This window comes from Erythrolamprus reginae, chromosome 5, assembly GCF_031021105.1.
Source record: "Erythrolamprus reginae isolate rEryReg1 chromosome 5, rEryReg1.hap1, whole genome shotgun sequence".
NCBI lineage: Eukaryota > Metazoa > Chordata > Lepidosauria > Squamata > Dipsadidae > Erythrolamprus > Erythrolamprus reginae.
In genome coordinates, this window is record NC_091954.1 from 94,937,757 (window position 1) to 94,959,382 (window position 21,626).

Genomic DNA, 21,626 nt, shown 5'->3' on the forward strand with positions numbered 1-21,626 from the left:
CTGGAGCGGAATCATTCTATGTTTAAACATTTGCCTATGTTCATAAATGCATGAACTAACATACACATTCCAGTTAGGGACATGCTGAAGGGTGTTTTACTACTTAGCTAAATGGTAATATGTTAACTTCATGAACAACATATTGAGTTAATACAAGTAAATTCCAAAACAAAATCTCCTATTCAAGTCTTTTAACCACAAAAATCATATCTAAAAGTATCACTTTGGAGGGAAAAATTGTGTTTAAAAATAATCCACTGTACACCAAGCTTTAGATAGCCAACACTTACCTCCATGGTTCTTCTCTTAGTCAATGTTATTCCAAAGTTTTTCCATACCCAGCGCTGTTCCACAACATGGGCAAAAATCACATGTCCGTTTCCACAAGCCCCAGCTAATTGTGTACCATCAGTAGACCAAGCAATATTGAATATGCTGCCAGTGTTTGGTTTCTCTAAAGCATAGGACCACTGTAAAATATTTAAATAATAATAATTAAAAATTAGAAATTCCTATAGTGTAATACATAAAACATGTAATAAACATTATGTTTGTTACACATATTGTACACGATTAATAGCACTGTAAATGTATCCATTTTCATTTTGTTGTTTTAAAGCAAAGACATGAATTACAACAAAATAATAATAGACAACAAAGGCAAATACCGTATTTTTGGGAATATAAGATGCATCTAGATTTTAGAAGAGGAAACAGGGGAAAAAGTATTCTGAACCAAATAATGTGATAATATACAGTATTTTTAACAAAATACCAGTGAAGCAGAATAATCTAAAAAAACATGTACACTTTTTACAACCATGTACACTTTTTACAAACTTCAAACTTGACAGCTTTAAGACTTGTAGACTTCAACTCCCGGAATTCCTGAGCTAGCATGATTGGTTCAGGAATTCTGGGAGTTGAAGTCCATAAGTAATAGAAGAGCCAGCTTTGCCTACCCTTGGGCTAGGTGAATAAAAGCAAAACTACAAGATTGCTACCATTTCACACAAAAGCATTTTTTTATTTACCATTACACAATAATATTGTATTTAATGGCAAAAGTACTTTAAATGTAGTACATCTGTGAAAGTTTCCATTTAACAATGTTCCTATTTTTAAAAAATAAATGAAAAAAGATGGCACTAGAAATACTTGATGGACTTTCAAAATTATATATATTATTTCCAAGTCTTGTCAATTGAAATTTTAGGGGGGGAAATACAAAAATGCCAGAGGAAAATAGAAACATTTTATTTTAAGTTTGTCAATCGATGGGAAAATTCTTTATAGATCACAGAAGCAGGAGAATAGGACATAACTTCGTTAAAACTATATAACAAAGCAGTTCATTTGGAATATGTGATTCCATTCATACTGGAAGACAGGCAAACCATCCTTTGAGTGTAGCAAGTGTGGAGGGTGGGGTATGCAGTGTCCAGAACTGCCGGGGGCTACACGGCGCGGAGGCAAGAGCAGGGGGGGAATTTGCAGGTGAAGGGGATGGATGAATGGCAGGCGGGTGAGTATTAAGAACACCGGCAAGATTCCTACCTTTGGTTGCCCTGGTTGCTGGGTGGTGGCATGGCACTAAGAGCAAAGGGTTGCACATATGAAGTTGTGGGAGATGCAAAAAATGAATCTTTGGGAGACTCGTCACGCTACTGCTGCTGCTTCTTGGAGCAGGACTCTGCAAAGCTTGTTGTGCTATTGCATGCACAAACTGAAGCACTGCTGTGAGGTTTGACATACTGGCACAGCCGTGAGTAGCAGGATGCTAACTGTGCTGGTATGATGAAGCTTGCAGTGGTGGTGCTGTTCATGCATGAAATGGCACAACCAGCTGCTGTGGCCTAGAGGTGGGGTTGTGAGTTTGATCCTAGATAGAAGCAGATGTAGGATCTCCTTCTTGGGCAGAGGATTGGACTAGCAAGGTCCCTTCTGACTTTGTTAATCTGTTAAACAAGGCTTGCAGAGTTCTGCTCCAAAAGGCAGCAGTGGGACACATCAGTGTAGTGCCAGCCAGCCGCTCATCAGCAGGGTGCATGGCCAGTGCAAGGAAAGAGGAGGCTCAAAATTAGTTAATCAATGAAACAGTAATATTGCGAAACATTTCTGTAAATATGTGAGGTGAGAAAGTTCATAGGGGAAGAGCTTTCTTTGTGGTTTCTAAGCAGGTGTTTTATTGTAAGGAAATGATATTAAATACAGAGATATTATCATACATGAAGTAGGGCACATACATCAAGCAGAGTACTTCAAAGATATATCAATGGATGGTAACTGGGTATACAGTAAAATAATATTTTAAAAAGAGCTATTTTCTGTTTCCCCCACAAACACAATTCTCTGTTGTCTAAAAGGACCCTCAAGTACAGAGAGAAAACAGAGATAATAATCAAATGCTGTTACATAAAATGTTTCTAACATGAGAAGCCAAAAATTGCACTTGGAAACCATGGTTTATTCTTTCTTTGGACCAATTAAAAAGAATGCATTATATAGTTTACATAAATAGCATTATATACATACACATTCAGACACTTCGTATTTCATTTAACAACTCAATGTCCTCTCTTAAATTAACTAGAAGAATTATGTCACTGCTGTTTATTTTGTGCATGACAGCAATATAACAAAATCTATTTCCTAGGACCATAGACCAAAAGGTATTATTGTTACAAAAATTGCCTCTCTCAAGTACAAACTGGAAAACAAAACTTAGTGAAATAAATTACTGTGATTATATCTTACTGTTAGGACATTTATTTCATTGTTCAATCAAAATGTATTCTGTATTGTACTAATCCCTGATATATAGTAGCAGAAAACCAGTTTGCTATCTTTTGTATGACAATCTTCAGTATATAGGACAGAAATCTGAAGGGATTTTTTTTTTGCAGAAAATTCACTTTGTTTACTCACATAAGAAACCTCATTTAGCAGTTGTGGAATATTAGTGGGGTCCATGCCTTTTTTTCCTCCTGCCACATTCCTGTGCAGTGAAAACATAAATCTGTCTGTTTCTTAAGTATTTTAGCTGATTGGTAAACATATGTGGGTGACAACTGCATGGCTGATTCAGCTTTGTACAATTGAATTGAAGATGAACTTCATAAAGTTGCTAAATGGACAGGCCTTCTTTCAGATTACTTCTAAAGGTTGACATGAAGTGCCAAAAGCTCTCCCAGAGAACCAGATAGCTATCTCAGTTAAAACCAGAGTCTACTCTACCAGAAACAGATTTCCTGCTATACCAGATAGAGAACTTAATATAAAACAGATGCAAGTGCAAGGGTTTTTTTAAAAATTGTGCTTATACAGTACTGTATTTGCTGTACTTTCTTGACTAGTCTAAGATAATTCTGAGGACTCACATGGTATGCAAGAGAGAAACAAATAAAGCAGCTATTACCAAACTGCTCAGCACTTGGGCTTGGAAAACCAGCCCTCAAATTTGTAGCATATTGCTTGGTGATGAAGTTCTTTTACAAATGCACTGTACCGAGAGGCGAGATACAAACACATCAAAATGAGGTATACAACCAGGGGTGGCCTAGCCGTAATGCTAAATTGGGCTCACTGCCGCGGCTCGTGAGTGCTTGCGGGGCCAGCGCGATTTTGCTTCTGCATCTGTGGAGGTAGCAAAATCATGCATGGAGCCGCAGGTGTGCCCGTGTTTTGGCGAGTTTTTTTTGCTTCTGTGCATGCCGAAACACGGGTGCACCTGTGGCTCCGTGCGCAATTTTGCTACCTCCACAGCTGCAGAAGCAAAATCGCACTGGCCCTGCAAGCACTCATGAGCCGCAGTGGCAAGCCCAATTTAGTGTTCCAGCTAGAAGCCCACCACTGTATACAACCATTTATCAGTAAGTTCTTTTTTTTTCATGAAGTTCTTCTGTTAACCTACACAAATTAGCCTTGATTGGCCTAAATTTGTGCCTGGAATTATTGCCTGCCATTTTCTGTTTAGGCATATCATACTATCCTGAATATTTTTATGTTCTTTATTATTTTAAAAGAGATTTCCCTTTTTCCATCTGCCTCTTAAATGCAACTACCATGGCACCTTTGTATTTTATTTTTCTCCTTTAGATGAAAGTAAGACAATGCAATTTTTCAATGGAAATACAGTGGCAAAGATAAGTGAAAGTTCTTCAGTAATTAATTTTCTGCTATGCTGGTTTTATTTTCCTACACAGGCATTCAAGAAATGAAAGACATTTCTTCAGATCAAGAACTATTATTTGGTTTTTGAATGGCATTCAAGGAAGTGGTCTTCAATTAAACAAAGGCAGATGAATACAAATAAAAATTGGTTAATACAAATTAATTAGAGGGCAAGACTTCATGACACCTGCAGTTATCTACTATGTATTGGTTAGAACATATTTCTCACTTTCCCTACAATCTATATCTCATATCACAATTTCACTAAAACTTTTTTTAGCTTTCACTAGACTGTTGATGATAAATCCAGCCAAAGTTATAAGCAGCCATGCTTTTAGTTCAGTGTCCAAAATTAGGAAAGATATATTCTTTACAGGTAGTCCTCAATTTACAACAGTTCATTTTGGGACTGTACAATCAGCAAAGAAAAAAGTTCCTTATAAACCATTTTTTACACTTACAATCATTTTATCATCCCATGGTCACATGATCAAAATTCAGACACTTGGCCCCTAGTTCATATTTATGAGGATTGCAGTGCCCTGGGCAGTGGTGGGCTGCTGCCTATTTGGACCAATTTGGGGTAACCGGTAGTTCTGATGACCAACTGGCCCTACCCACCTGCCCCTGCCCTATCCTGTCCTACATTTCTTTCTTTCTGGCTCAGTTGATTTGCATGACACACCTGATTTCTGTATCTTTGCTGTTCTACTTATAGGGGTTCCTTAGAACAGTGTTTCTCAACCTTGGCAACTTGAAGATATCTACACTTCAACTCCCAGAATTCCCCAGCATTCGCTGGCTGGGGAATTCTGGGACTTGAAGTCCAAATATCTTCAAGTTGCCAAGGTTGGGAAACACTGCCTTAGAAGATAAGCATCTGAGCTTCAAATTGCTGTATTTCCTGGTAATGTAAATTTGTTCATTAAATTGGATTGCTTAATTGAAGTTCCATAAGGTTAAGTGGTGGTTTCCATTTTACTGATTTTGCTAATGACAAATATAATCATACATATACTTATATACACTTTCACTTTTGTCCTTTAAATCCTCCCACCAAAACCTTCTGCCTGGTTGATGAGACGCTTAGAAACCAGGTAGGTGTAACAGAGTCAAATTAGCAGTGCACAGCTGAGGACTTAGTAATATCAAGCATACCAAGCCATTTTTTAAATCCACAAAACTAAGCTCTATTATGAACCAACTTCAATTTAGCAGATGATGGTCAAAAATTAAGCCACAATGTAGACAGCAGGAACTGGTGTGAATTGGAACTGTGCTTTCACTTGAATCCTCTGGCATTTAAATCTTTTCCCCTATAGCCTACAGGTGTCACAAAGTGTCCTCTCTGTGGGCACATAACCATTCACCCAGTTATGCTTCACCATGCGTGCACACATGCTTTCCACCAGCCAGCTGATTATTGGGTATCTGCTGCAAATGCACAGGGGCATGCGGGGGGCTGCACGTGCATTGCATTTTGGAGGTTCAAGTTAAAGACACACTGAATTGATTCTAATAAACATTATCTATTAAAAAAAATAAGTGTCATTATACAGAGAACAAAAAACACATTAAGAGACTGCTCATTTTTCAAGCTTAGCAACTTTAATATGTATAGACTTCAACTCCTGGAATTCTTCAGCCAGCATTCAGCACATTTTGAAGTTGCCAAGTTTGAAAACCACTGATCTATAATCTAACGGAAGACTAAAAGCAGGCTTAAATATCACTGCAGGTATATCTCATTACTTTCTTCTATTTATCCAATCAAAGTTGGTCCAGGTACCACTGCCAGAAATTTGAGATTATAGAAGCATTCTGATGATCTCCTCATCAACTCTTTATTATATATAAATCCCCTTTGAAATCAAATTTAAATTATTTTTTACCATAAATATCATTCTAAAATTTAAATCAGAAAACTAATCATGAAGGTGCATAATAATAGCAGAGAAAAATGTACTATAATGCTGTTACATTGCCTTAGTTTATAGACAGATGTATCTGTAAACTAGTACAATGGGACAGGCTGAAATGGTGATGGGATCCATTGGGAAAATAAAAAACATGATTAAAAATGAAGATTTCAGCAAAAAACAAAATCCCCTCAACCATTCTCCAATATTAAAAACATGTTAACCACAACATTATCAACTCAAGAACATGCATCAATATTTATTCTATAAGATACTGAAAAAGGTTCTTTCTTATGATTCATTTTCTATAATTGTAGGGAAGGACGAACATTAGAAGACTTTTCTGTCCCTCCTCCTCATTGTCAAAGTATGCACACATGCATCTACAGGAAGTCACCCACAAGGTATATATGAATAGTCACAGCCTTTAAACCTTTTAAACCCTGTAAGTTTTATAACGTTAAAAAGCATGGACACAGGATCCGCTCCCCCATTTTATACTTTAACAATACTTTTAAATTTTTTTCCTTTTGACACTAAAATGTCCTAAAATGAGAGTTAATTGAAAGTGAAGATGTTGGCCCAGAAATGCAGTGACTTTGAATTCTAGTCACACTTTAGCCGTGAAAAACTGACAGGGTGACTTTGGGTCACTCCGTCTCAGCCCAATCTACCTCACAGGATTGTTGCTGTGGTGGGAAAAATAAAAGAAATCAACATGTTTGCTACCTTGAGTTGTATATTTTAAAAAGGCAGGATAAAAGAAAAAAATATATTTTAAAAAAAATGCACTTTCAAAGAGTATACTTATAGAAATGACAAACCTTTTAGTACTAATATTATTAGTGCTACAAGAAAAAAGTCCTGTGTAAAAAAAGTGTATGTTAGCGTATTTAATTAAATTATGCTTTATAACTAGTCACATATGCTGCAGAAGGGTTAATGATATGTATATCTCCTGATGGTTCTCCAGGGAGCAATTTGCTGATTCAGCTCCATTACATCAGACACAATAAAAATGTCTGTTGACCAAAAAGCCAGGCCTGGTTCTCTTCAAACACTATCACACAAATAACCAGTGAATCATTCTCTCTTCTCTCTCAGCACTAGCACAGCTAATTCTTTAGCAGCTATTTATATTTAAGTCAAAGAAAAAACTTGCATGAAGCAGCAGAAATGTATAGAGGCAAGTCTAATAAATTATTACAGCCAGCTGTAAAGGAATAGATAGCATCTGGCTTTAGCTACTGTTAAAATCCACTCCTCTCCCAGAGCAAAAGAATAAAAGAAAGCTTTCTTGGAAGCCCATTTAAAGAAATGCATTTTGTAAATTCATTTGCTTATGCCATTTAATCAATTAAGAACATTGTCATTTTGTAACAAACTTAAGATTTATTATCTCTAAATCAGCAATAAATAAAAATGTAGTTAAAATCTTCACTTTCCCCACAGGATTAAAATGGAGGAGGAATATCTTTGTTAATATTCAGGAATGCTTAGTATAAATATCATGCAACTGCTTCTATTTAACTTTGTAATTTTCTTAAACCAGCTTTCTTTTTCTATACCATCTCATTTTGCTTTTTTTCAAATTGAAGGAAGAGCTCTGTAAATGTAGTTTGTTTGGTATTTTGATACTTATCTCAGACAAACATACATCTGATGTAAAAGATTTATTCCTTTGACTCCCAATTATTAAAAGAAAAATTAATGGATTAAATTAAACAATCTTCTGCCAATACAAATCACTGAAGGACTAATAGTATGGATTATTCTGGCGCAAAATGAATGTCCATATTTTTACATGCTTATTTTGTGAAGATATAAAATTACTCACGATTTACTCTAATTATTCCATATTATTTTGGAGTTTGGTAGTAAATTGTATTATCTAAATATTGGCTATTGCTTTTTCTAGGATGCTTCTCAATGGAATAAAGTTTGTGTAGGGCAGGAGAGGGAAGGAACAAGCCTGGGGATAATCTGTGAGGCAAATGAACACACAAAGAGTCCAAAAAGGTAGAACACCCAGAAGAGAATTTAAATATAGACAGAGGGCTTAAAAGGGGCTGAATGCAAAAGATCTGGGTAAAGAGATTTACAATATTCTACAAATATTAGTGAGATGGGTGACAAACAAATTTAATAAATAAAACAAATAAATGTAAGCAATTGTTTATTATTTACTCTTTTTGTCAAACAGGTATCTTGCTTAACAACTGAACCTTTAACAGGTCTGAAGAAACTGTAACAACAACTGGTCCTCATTCTTACAAAGGTTAAAGCATCCTGTGGTTATGTAATTGCCATTTTCAACTTCCTTTGTCAGCTTCCTACAAGCAAAATCAATCAGGAAGCCAGGAGATCAGAAATAGAGATCTCCTAATTTAATAATAGGATGCATTCAACAGCAGCAACCAGAAATGGCAGAGTTTTTGGAACTGCACAGCATGATACCTTGACATCACACTTTACAACCACATTGCTTAACAACAGGAATTCTGTTCCCAACTACTGTTGTTAAATGAGTAACTGTTGACATATCTTAGAATGTTAAGATGCAAGTACAGTAGCAAGAAGAATAGGAGCAGTAGAAAAATACAATCAAAATGACACTTGAGGAGCTTTCTCTCTCTGTCTCTTGACTACACCAAAGATTCAACACTATTGTATAGAACAGTGTTTCCCAACCTTGGCAACTTGAAGATATCTGGACTTCAACTCCCAGAATTCCCCAGCCAGCAAATGCTGGCTGGGGAATTCTGGGAGTTGAAGTCAGATATCTTTAAGTTGCCAAGGTTGGGAAACACTGGTATAGAAGCAAGCAATTCATTTGCACATTTATGCATTATTTTTGCCTATGCCACTTGCAGTTCATAGAGAGAAGCAACTCAGGCCAGAAAATTATACTTTACAGTAATCATTTTATAATCTTATAATTTTTAAGTTTTTAAACTTAAGTCAACTTTGATATTTGAATTTAATTTTATTTACTGTTTATATGCTGAAATATATCACTTTCTTTGAAAAAGCTGAGTGGTATATAAACATGAAATATAAATAAATAAATTGTTGTAGGGGCCAATAAAAAGAAACCAGTTTAGAATAGAAGCTAGACAACTGAACAGTAATTTTGATTTTCATTTCATGTCATTGCAGGTATTTTCAAGGCTGATCAACTCAAACAATACTTATTGTCCAATCATTCTTAATTTTACATCAGCTCTGTATGATTTTATCATGCCCAGCGCATCTCAGAATAATTCTTGGATACATTTCCTCCACAAACACATTCTGCAAAATCTTTCGATAATTTATCTTATAATTGTTTGAAAAAAATATCTTTCTCTGAAGCATATTGAAAAGGGTCACTAATATGAGCAACCAAAATTAAAAACTATGAAATGACACCTCCAACACATCAGATTCTTGTATAAAAAGACAAGATGGATTTTATTTGAGGACCTAATAACTATAAATTACATAATCCATTTCCTTAAGATGACCAACAGAATTCAGGAAATAAAAAATAATAAAATACACATAAACTGACGTCATCTGAAATCAAATTAACTGAAGGATATGCTGTTAAAATTTAACAAATAGTGATAAATACTGCATATCCATTGATAAAAAACTCTCGCTGATGGATATAATAGAATGAAAAGCAAACAGTTTTGAATTTAAGACAAGTCTTTTATTCATCTATAAATATAATAATTTTATTTATACTTCAAAAGAATTGTATAATTAAAATCTTAATCTTTGAACCTGTTTTTTTTCAATTGTATAGTATAGTAAATATTTTTAAATAAATATATACCATCTGAACTATTACTTACCCCTGTTTTATCACAAAGTCGTAAAGTATGAAAGGATCCAACAGCAAATAATTCCCCATCCAAAGCCCAAGCAACCGAAGTGATAGGATATTCATGAGACAGTGAGCTATACAGCAAACGACCATAGCTATCCCAGACCTATTTTATTAAACAAAAACCAAAGATTTGTATCATGTTGTTTGTTTCATTTCAGTGAGACTGATTTGTTTTCACACCCATATAAAGTAATATTAATGTAATCTTTATTTAAAACTTAATATATTTAAAATTCCCAATCTAAGTATTTATTATGGATTATGTTAATACATTTAAACTGAATATTTTTTTAAAAAAACATTTTAAAAAAATGTAATTCAAAATTTTAACTTCAACTCATTTTATTGGGCACCCAGAGGCCATCTTTGAGAATGATGGGCATTTTAGAAATGTGAAATATAATAAATAATGCTTCTGTCTCCTATTTTTCCTCATAATGTGGGATGGTTGGCGCTGAGAAAGAAATGACAGGGCCAAAGTCACTCAGACAGCTTTGATGCTTAAAGGAACTCCGAGTCTTCTGATTTCTAGGCTAACCCTTTAACCACTGCAAAACTAGCTGTCAGCATTAAAATTATAATTATTTATGATGGTAATTCATTATAAATATGTGGTAAGTTCTCGATACAGGTTTCATTGCATCTTAGGGCTGGAAGGGACCTCAGAGGTGTTCTAGTCCAGCACTTGCTCTCCAATCTCTTCCATCTTTGTTCCATCCTTCCTGGAGGGTGTTAGATTGGCACAAGGGTTAAATCTCTTGCTGGGTGGGCATTTAAACCTATACTGACCCTTTGGGAGGCTGATGGACAAAGTCAGCAATTTGCAAAGCCTCTAGGCCAGTGATGGAACGGGTGCCACAGGTGGCACATGGAGACATATCTGCTGGCATGCGAGCAGTTGGCCTAGCTCAGCTTCAACTTGCATGTTTGTGCCGGCCAGCTGATTTTTGGCTCGTACAGAGGCTCTGGGAAGGCAATTTGGCTTCCAGAGAGCCTCCGGGGGGCATGCGGGAAGCCTTTGGAACCTGGGGAAGATGAAACATGAGCCTACTAGGGCCACCAGAAGTTGGGAAATAGACCATTTCCAGCCTCCAGAGGGCTTCCAGGGAGATGGTGGAAGCTGTTTTCACCCTCCTCAGGCATTACATTATGGGTGTGGGCACTCGCATATGCATGATAGCGTCCATAAACACTCTTTCGGCATCTGAGGAAGAAAAGGTTCACTATCACTGTCCTAGGCCCATTCACCTCTCCCAATCTCTCCCCTCTATGACTTCCAAATTAAATTTTCAATTTTTAAAACTTTGCTGGAGAATCCTGACGGAGTGGACCGAGTGTACCAAGTCTCACAGGGTGTTTGGCTTTGATCTTAATTTTTTTTTTTTTTAAATGAAAAGCAGCAGAGGAAAGTCAGCCAAGAGGGAGTGGCTGCAAGTCTGGGTGCTAAAACACAATCCTTCCTTGATCTACTTTAAATGGTTTAATTAAGACAACATGCAGTCTCCTCAAAAGGTGGAAACACAGAATAACTTTTTTTTTTTAAAAATCCAAAATAAAGAAATACTTTTGCAATTTTATAAGGTTATATTTTGTCATTTTAAAATTTCTTAGAAATCTTTTAAATATTTTTAATCTTAATTTTATTGTTTGTATATTGATGACCTTGTATGCCGCCCAGAGCCCCTTTCTGAGATGGACATTTTTTTAAAAATAGAAATAAATAAATAATAAATAGAAGTGGCCCTTGCAGGATTTACCAAGCTAATTTATTGCCTCTGCTCCTTACAGTTTATAGAACAAAAAACCAAGAGACAACATAAATCAATAAAATAAATTCTGCAAAAATCTTTTTGAAAAAGGAAGACTGAGAAAAATCTTTTCACCAAATCAGGAATGCCATGCATCCTCAGCCAGGAGCAGTCTAGCAGATTAAGGTTATTGTTTTTGAGCCAGCTGGCTTTTTTTATTTTTTATTTGGTAAATAAAATCTGTAGCCAAGATCCATAATTCTCCCCCACTGGCTTTAAAAACCAATAAAACCAAATTGAGCCGGGGTACTGCAGGCCACTGAAGCTGACTGTAGATCTGTAGGTCAGCGGTTCAAATCTCATCACCGGTTCAAGGTTGACTCAGCCTTCCATCCTTCTGAGATGGGTAAAATGAAGACCCGGATTGTGGGGGCAATATGCTGGCTCTGTTAAAAAGTGCTATTGCTAACAAGCTGTAAGCTGCCCTGAGTCTAAGGAGAAGGGTGGCATAAAAATCAAATACCCAGTAAATAAATAAATATATAAATGTGAGAATCATAAGAGGGGGCTTTCTAATATGAAAATATATAGTCATATAGGTTCCACAATTGGAATCATGAATTCATTAATTCAGTCATTAAGTGAAGCGGTCACTAAGGAAAAAGGCGAAGATTGATTCATAACTGAACAGTCGCTAAATGAGGCAGTTACTAAACAAAGATTATTTGTACTTGTTTTACACAAACACACACTGTTTCAAGGAATATATTAGCTTCTTTTATTAGCTTCTTTTATTTGACTGCACTTCTTATGATAGTTAATTGCGTATTTTAAGACATTTTAGAAAGAATGCATACCTTATATTTACAGTCTTCCCCAGCTGACAAAATAAGATCATTGACAGAATTCCAATCAATTTTTAGAACAATTCCATCATGCGCTTTCCACTGGGAACAAACAGGAAGAGAAATACATTTAAAATAAAGCTTATAATAATGCAACAATCAAGTACTAAGAGCTCTAAATATTTTTCAAGATATATTAAGGAAGTTAGTTTTATCATTTTTAAATAAATAACACTTTAGTCAAAATACTTGATGTGTAGAAAAGTAATTGAATTTCACTTTGCTTTCATTTAGATTGTATAAAACAAGTTTATGGATTTGATTAGGTAGCTCTACTTCTACATGCTAATTTTACTAAATTTTACATTGAACTAAATTACGGTAAATACAATTTCCATAAATTGTTTCACTTTGTTACTGCTATACTTTGCACTATTTTGTACAGTACATCTCTGAGCAGGTGTTAATCCTCTTTCCCCGCAGATTTTCTAGAATTAAATATTATAGAACTTTCATATTAAATTACAATTTGTAATCTAATTCCAGAATAACTAAACATTGTCCCCTTTTCCTGGTGCAGTCGTTAAGGCAATTTTTCAACCTCAGCAACTTGTAAGATTTATGCTGGCCGTGGGAATTCTGTGACCTGAAGTCCGCTCATCTTAGCTATAATGTTACTTTAGCATGAAGACATTCATTAAGTAAGTAGCTAACTTAATTCAATTTGTGTAGCTTAGGTTTAGAATCTAAGCTTTTGTATAGCAGGTACAGTGATCCCCCGGTTATTGCGTCCCCGACCATTGCGAATGGGCTACATCGCGATTTTTCAACCCGGAAGTAAAAACACCATCTGCGCATGTGCGCCCTTTTTTCCTATGGCCACACATGCGTAGATGGTGTTCCCCGCCGGGCAGATCAGCTGCTGGGCGGCTTCCCTGGGTCTTTCCCCTCTTGCTGGCGGGAGGGCGAGAAGCCCCCCCAGCACCCGCTCGCCCTCCGTTCGCCCGCCCTTCGCCCGGCCACCCGCCATTTGCTCGCTGCTCGCCCGGCCACCCGGGTTCGTTTGGCTTCGGGACTCAGTTGGGAAGCGGCACGGGTGTTTTAAAAGGTCTCCGCCGGCATGGGGGGCTTCTTAGCACCCCCCCAAACCCGGGTTGGGGGTTCGGGGGGGGTAGGAAGCCCCCCATGCCGGCGGAGACCTTTTAAAACACCCGTGCCGCTTCCCAGCTGAGTCCTCAAGCCAAGCGCAGAAGTTAGCCTTGAATCCCTTTGAATCCCGCCGCTTCTGCTGGATACGGGCGATGGGGGGGCGAGCTGCCACACCCCTGGCTTCCGCACCGCTCGTCCCACCCACCGCCCGTATCCAGCAGAAGCTGCTGGATTCAAAGTGCTGGGATGGGGGGCTGTCGGGACACCCCCCCCCACCCCAGCACTTTGAATCCTGCCGCTTCTGTTGGATACGGGCGATGGGGGGGCGAGCTGCCACAGCCCCTGGCTTCCTCACCGCTCGTCCCACCCACCGCCCGTATCCAGCAGAAGCTGCTGGATTCAAAGTGATTCAGGGAACAGAATGGAGCCTTCCGCGGCGGGGCTGGTAGGAGGGGAGCCGAGGGGATAACCGAGCCCAGCCCCGTGGAGCCCAGGATCACTCGGCTGCCGGCGGCAGGAAGGCGAATCCCACGGGGCTGGGCTCGGTTATCCCCTCGGCTCCCCTCCTACCAGCCCCGCCGCGGAAGGCTCCATTCTTCGGCTCCTCGCTAGCGGGCTTTCGAGATGAGTCCTGAAGCGAATTCGCTTCAGGACTCAGCTCGAAAGCGGCGAGAGCTAGCGCCCAGCCCCGTGACATTCGCTTTCCTGCCGCCGGCAGCCGAGTGATCCTGGGCTCCTTCGCAACCTCGGAGAGCTTCCTGGGCATGAAAGCTCACGAAAACCAGGAAGCTCTCTGAGGTTGCGAAGGAGCCCACGATCACTCGGCTGCAAGCGGGAGGAAGGCGAATCCCACGGGGCTGGGCTCGGTTATCCCCTCGGCTCCCCTCCTACCAGCCCCGCCGCGGAAGGCTCCATTCTGTTCCCTGAATGGAGACCGCCGGCCGCTCAATCGGGCCGGCAGGGAACAGAATGGAGCGTTCCGCGGCGGGGCTGCTATGGGGGGGGAGACGAGCCCAGCCCCGTGACATTCGTTTTCCTGCCGCCGGCAGCCGAGTGATCCTGGGCTCCTTCGCAACCTCGGAGAGCTTCCTGGGCATGAAAGCTCACGAAAACCAGGAAGCTCTCTGAGGTTGCGAAGGAGCCCACGATCACTCGGCTGCAAGCGGGAGGAAGGCGAATCCCACGGGGCTGGGCTCGGTTATCCCCTCGGCTCCCCTCCTACCAGCCCCGCCGCGGAAGGCTCCATTCTGTTCCCTGAATGGAGACCGCTGGCCGCTCAATCGGGCCGGCAGGGAACAGAATGGAGCGTTCCGCGGCGGGGCTGCTATGGGGGGGGAGACGAGCCCAGCCCTGTGACATTCGTTTTCCTGCCGCCGGCAGCCGAGTGATCCTGGGCTCCTTCGCAACCTCGGAGAGCTTCCTGGGCATGAAAGCTCACGAAAACCAGGAAGCTCTCTGAGGTTGCGAAGGAGCCCACGATCACTCGGCTGCAAGCGGGAGGAAGGCGAATCCCACGGGGCTGGGCTCGGTTATCCCCTCGGCTCCCCTCCTACCAGCCCCGCCGCGGAAGGCTCCATTCTGTTCCCTGAATGGAGACCGCCGGCCGCTCAATCGGGCCGGCAGGGAACAGAATGGAGCGTTCCGCGGCGGGGCTGCTATGGGGGGGGAGACGAGCCCAGCCCCGTGACATTCGTTTTCCTGCCGCCGGCAGCCGAGTGATCCTGGGCTCCTTCGCAACCTCAGAGAGCTTCCTGGTTTTCGTGAGCTTTCATGCCCAGGAAGCTCTCCGAGGTTGCGAAGGAGCCCAGGATCACTCGGCTGCCGGCGGCAGGAAAACGAATGTCACGGGGCTGGGCTCGTCTCCCCCCCCATAGCAGCCCCGCCGCGGAACGCTCCATTCTGTTCCCTGCCGGCCCGATTGAGCGGCCGGCGGTCTCCATTCAGGGAACAGAATGGAGCCTTCCGCGGCGGGGCTGGTAGGAGGGGAGCCGAGGGGATAACCGAGCCCAGCCCCGTGGGATTCGCCTTCCTCCCGCTTGCAGCCGAGTGATCGTGGGCTCCTTCGCAACCTCAGAGAGCTTCCTGGTTTTCGTGAGCTTTCATGCCCAGGAAGCTCTCCGAGGTTGCGAAGGAGCCCAGGATCACTCGGCTGCCGGCGGCAGGAAAGCGAATGTCACGGGGCTGGGCGCTAGCTCTCGCCGCTTTCGAGCTGAGTCCTGAAGCGAATTCGCTTCAGGACTCATCTCGAAAGCCCGCTAGCGAGGAGCCGAAGATTGGGGGCGGCGCGGCTGTTTTAAAACGTCGCCGCCGGCATGGGGGGCTTGCCAGCACCCCCCGGACCCCCAACCCATGTTTGGGGGGCTGCTAGGAAGCCCCCCATGCCGGCGGCGACGTTTTAAAACAGCCGCGCCGCCCCCAATCTTCGGCTCCTCGCTAGCGCTGCGGAAGTTAAAAACACCATCTGCACATGCGCAGATGGTGTTTTTACTTCCGCAGCGCTACTTCGCGAAAACCCGCTCGTTGCGGGGGGTCCTGGAACGGAACCCTCGCAACGAGCGGGGGATCACTGTACTTCTGAATACCAATTGTGAAATAAATGGTGACAATTTTATTAACATAACATATTCTGTGAATGCTATACATCATCATCCTCCACACAACAAGATTAAGATGAAGATTACTAATTTTGGATACTATTCACTCAACATTTTGTAATCATTATAATGATCAAATACTCTATATTAATGATACCTGCAAAATTTTAGCATTTGGCTGAAGTGGTTTGATAATCAGTTGTTTTCCTGACGTGTAAAGAATCTTTTCAGAATCTGGACCCCATGCTACTGAATATATTGGTGTTCCTATTGAGATACGGGAAGAAAAACATAATGATACACAGTGGGAAAATGCTACTATTATTTACATTCCAAAATAGTTTACAGTGATCCCTCGATTATCGCGAGGGTTCCGTTCCAAGACCCCTCGCGATAATCGATTTTTCGCGATGTAGGGTTGCGGAAGTAAAAACACCATCTGCGCATGCACGCCCTTTTTTCATGGCCGTGCATGCGCAGATGGTGGAGTTTGCGTGGGTGGCGGGGAAGACCCAGGGAAGGTTCCTTCGGCCGCCCAGCAGCTGATCTGCTCGGCAGCGCAGCAGCAGTGAGCAGACGAAGATCGGGGTTTCCCCTTTGCGTGGGCGGCAGGGAAACACCGATCTTCGTCTGCTCGCTGCTGCTGCGGCCGCCCAGCAGCTGATCTGCTCGGCAGCGCAGCAGCAGCGAGCAGACAAAGATCGGGGTTTCCCCGCCGCCCACGCAAAGGGGAAACCCCGATTCGGCTCCTCGCTGCGCTGCCGAGCAGATCAGCTGCTGGGCAGCCGAAGGAACCTTCCCTGGGTCTTCCTCGTTGATGCCCCCGCTCGCCCGCCCGCCGCCCGCCAGCAAGAGAGGGAGAGATAGAGAAAGAGAGAGAAGGAAAGAAAGAGATGAGAGAGGGAGGAAGAGAGTGTGAGAGAGGAAGAAGCAAGATAGAGAAAGAGAGAGAGAAAGGAAGATGAGAAAGGAAGAGAGTGACATCATCGGGTGGGAAAAATCGCGATATAGCGTTTCGCGAAGAACGAGATCGCGAAAATCGAGGGATCACTGTAATACTGTTCTAATCTATTTCAGTTTTATACCATGTGCTTAAGTAGGATAGACTTAGCAACAAAGGTAAACTTTTCCTTCATACAAGATTTTGCAAGGTTATGCACTTCCCATTTTTATATGACATTTATGTAAAACTGCTAGAAAGATCATCTATCAGTATGGCATTGGAATTCATCAGGAGGGTATCCAAATCTGGATGGGAATGAATGGGTTAAGACTCAATCCAGAATGCTAATAACAAAGTATTATAATGTCATAGAGCAAAAAGTCAAGAGAGCACAAGATTGCCTGGTCAAAGTCTTGACAACTGCATTATTCTTGTTTGGAATATCAAGCGTTTGATCAAAGGAATGGTGAATTCAACTTCAGAATAAAAGACAATATCATTCTTATTAATGGAGAGATGGATTAACATTTAGTGTTGCTGTTCTGACATTCTATTTGCAGTCTAGTTAAAATGATGGATAGTGTCATTAAACACCTTCACTAAGCACTATGGTTGCTAAGCTAAAATCACATGACTGCGACAGATTTATAAACTCAAGTCCACTGTTAACTGAATCACTGTGATTACTAAACGAGATATCACATGACCTAATTTCTTGATTTCTTGCACATCACACAGAACCTCTGTCAGGCCAAAGCCATTTTAGTTGGGGTTTTTGGCCTGCCATACTTTATGCCAGAAGTCTTCAAACTTGGCAACTCTAAGACTTGAGAACTTCAACTCCAAGAATTATTAAAGTTACCAATTTGGGAACCTCTGCTTTATGCTCTTTTAAAATGTATTCTTTGCCCTGGGAATTTGGGAGAGGTACTAATTGCATGAGGGATGTCTGTATGCATCCATAACAAATTCCTTCTAGATTGTCAAGCTCATCCTTTGCCTTTGCACTTCTGCACTTTCATGGCAGGAGATGGAAGTTAATTTAGTTTTCGATGCTATGTGGAACCCTGACAACCTGGCAAGCAATGTAGCTTGTGGAGCAGAACTGTGACTTGCATAATTTTGGAAGCATACGTAACTCTCTGCACTTCTGCATTTTGCACCAGCTGAAACTTCTAGATTTTCTTCAAGGCAGCACCATGTAGAGTGCATTACAGTAATCCAATTGGAAGGTGACTAGGGCACAAGTAACTGAGAGCACAATCCCACAGTCCAAAAACAGTGTAAGCTGGCATAACTGGCATACTGAACAAACTGTGCAAAAGTCCTCCTAGTCATGATTGCATGACTGCAACCTGATCTTGCACATCATGTCTGTCTGGGATTCTACAACCCAAATCAGCATAGATGACAAAGATAATATAGAACATAATCAAAATATTTTTAAAGGAATGAGCTCTTGAAAGGTATTCAATATTAAGGATGTTATTGTCAAAAGAAAAATAAAATAAAGGGTTTCTTAGACAGAAAGGGGGGTAGAGAGATAGAAATAAAGATAAAGAAAGTTAGCAGGGAGGGAAAAGGTCAAGATGATGGCATTGCTTTCTCTCTTACTTTCTTCTTTCAGCATGGAAGTATGTAAAGAGAAAACTGAAAAAAAGCATATACTGTACAGGGAAGCATTCTTCTTGACTAATCTGCAACAAAAGAATTCCCTTCCCACAGAGAATCTCCAAATTATGAGCTACCACTGGCAAGATTGCAGGAATTTTTATCTGGATTGACTTTTGGGGGATGTGATGAAATCTTTAATATTATACTTTAGCTTTTATTTTCTATTGTATTCAGTTTATTTTTTATCACTTACTAGTCAAGCTCCTTACCCCAAATAGCTTACTGAAACTCCAAGGTAATAAATTAAGGTCTGATATGGGCTTGTCAGCAGAAAAAAAGCAGAAAAAGAAACACAGCCAAGCTATTTCTTAGTTGTTCAAAGTGCTTCAAAGAACCAGAGCAAGGGAACTTAAATGGGAATGAATGCAGGAATGGCCATAAAGCAAATTATCTGATATTTTTCAGTCAGGATTCAGCTCTGGGTACAGGACTGAGACTGTGTCTTATCTACATTCCAATTGTATGATTTGTGTGATTTCAGCAATCTTCTTTTAATAATAGTAGACCTTTATTACAGTCAAAGACCATCAATATAATAATAATAGTAATAACAAAAATAAACAAAAAACAGAACATCCAAGAACCATTTCAGATTCTTAAAATCTAGTCATTTTAGTATCTCTTTCATCCAGCTATCCTAAACATTGTTATATAACTGTATAACTGCATTATAGAAAATTAAATGAATATTCTCAATCAATAAATTAAAAATAATATACATTAGATGCCACAATACATTACTCTCAGTTGAACTCATAATTTATTTATCTGGTGGAAGAAACAGCAGTAGAAAATCTCAGCAATAATCAAAGCAACACATAGTGAAAAAGATTATAAAGTCAAACAATGTTAATGAATTTAAAATTGAATAAAATTAAATAATGGAATAAATTAACAATGGAAAGCATGAAGATTTTAGTGTCTTAGCATTCTTACAAATTTTAGCAATTATGTTTATCCATTGTTAACTTTATTTGATGTAGCAATAGATCTTAGACTTTGATACCGCTTCACAGGGCTTTTACTGCCCTTTCTAAGCACTTTATAAAATCAGCATATTGCCCCCAACAATCTGGGCCATCATTTTACTCACCTCAGAAGGATGAAAGGCTGAGTCAAGCTTCAGCCTGGTGAGATTCAATCTGGCAAACTGCAGACAGACAGCAGTCAGCTGAAATAGTCTGCAGTACTGCATTCTACCCACGGTGCCACTGTGTGACTCTTAAAAGTTGTCAGAGATACAGTACTTTCCTCCTATTTTCATGGTAACACCACTATAATTTGGACTAAGGAGCTGCATATCATGTTTCCATTAAAATAATACATGTCCCCATAATAAGGCCAATCAGGCTTTTCAGAACATGTGCTGAAATAAGCCCCCATCCACACAAATAAGCCCCCAGCCCAACTACTTTTTGGGGAAAGGGGGGACGTACCAGGAGCTGCTCTTTTTGCTGTGTGTACTCTTTTGGCTGGGGGAGAGAGCAAGAGCAAGTGAGAGGTGGGTGCGTGGATACCCTTCCGGCCTCTTCATTTTGAAATGCGCTCTTGCCTATAAAGAGGCAGGGATCATGCGCCCCCCACCCTGGCATTGCTTTACATACCCCCCCCCCCATGGGGGCCCACCTCACTATGCCGCTCTGAGTCTGCTTTGGAATGAGCGGCATATAAATACAACAAATAAATAAAATAAATAAATAAACTTGAGAAGCACTGAAATAAAGTAAAACAAGTCTTTTCTTTGTAATGGCTGTTAATTATTGTCATTAACAGTTTGCATAAGTCCAAGCAAAATCAAACAAGTCTGATTAAAAGTCTTTCAGGAAAAGGCAGATGACATACATGAATCTTGCTCTTCTTTAGCAAGCTGCTAAGCACCAGTTGCAGGAAACTTTGCCAAGTTCAAACAGGAACAAAATGGAGGCAAGATCTGGAAATGAACCAAGTTGCTTCCTGCAACTCACCCTTTCGTTTGCTTCACTTATAAAGCCTATGGGAGGGGCCAATTATCCTCAAGCCTTACTTCCCAAGTAATCCTTCTCCTCTGGAACTGTTTTTGCCTTTTGTCAGCTCTGCACACGAGCGCATTCTGGAGAATTCTGAATTTAGAATGTATATTCTGAAAAATTCAGAATTTATTCTTAGGTAGAATTTCAAAAAAAAGAAAAAAACAACTTACCTTGTTGTATCAATGTGGATCTTAGCATTCCACTTTTGGACCAAATTTTAATTTGTCCATCTTCACCAACTAGAAATAAATATCAAAGTCTTTGCTTAAGTAAGTTTTTAGCATTAAAATCCTTTAAAACTCTGAATATTGTAAGTTGCATTATGACTTTACTCCTAAAAAGCAGTACTAACAGTCTTGAAGTGTTTTTCATTGCTTTCTGAAGAATCATATGATAAAAAGAACTACCATTTTCTTCCTCTTTCGCTATATATTCTTAAATCACCTAAATAAGAAGGCATAAAATTAAATTAACAGGCCTTCTGTTTATCCTGGAAGATAGCACTGGCAAACTATTGTGAAAAAAATAGTCATTTCTGACAAACTGTTTAGTTGTCAGAAATCAAGATAGGCTTGATGATATTTTACCATGGTCCTGCTTGAATTATTTTCTTAACTATCTTATGAATAATTCAAGAAGAAAATATAAAGAAACGATAACCTCCAGTTATCATTCTAGTTTCTGCAAGGAAACAT

At 40.2% G+C, this 21,626-nt stretch overlaps 1 protein-coding gene across 2 annotated transcripts in view; it reads right to left on the reverse strand.

The window, feature by feature from the left end:
• IFT80 (intraflagellar transport 80) overlaps positions 1 to 21,626 on the reverse strand; it is a 75,466-nt gene that overhangs the window by 37,944 nt on the left and 15,896 nt on the right. For both annotated transcript variants that reach the window (XM_070753540.1, XM_070753541.1), the window contains 5 exons: positions 21,102 to 21,170; positions 16,463 to 16,572; positions 12,575 to 12,664; positions 9,935 to 10,072; positions 291 to 470 (listed from right to left, as the gene is read on the reverse strand). In XM_070753540.1, coding sequence (XP_070609641.1) covers positions 291 to 470; positions 9,935 to 10,072; positions 12,575 to 12,664; positions 16,463 to 16,572; positions 21,102 to 21,170 — 587 coding nt within the window. The remainder of the gene's footprint in view (positions 1 to 290; positions 471 to 9,934; positions 10,073 to 12,574; positions 12,665 to 16,462; positions 16,573 to 21,101; positions 21,171 to 21,626) is intronic.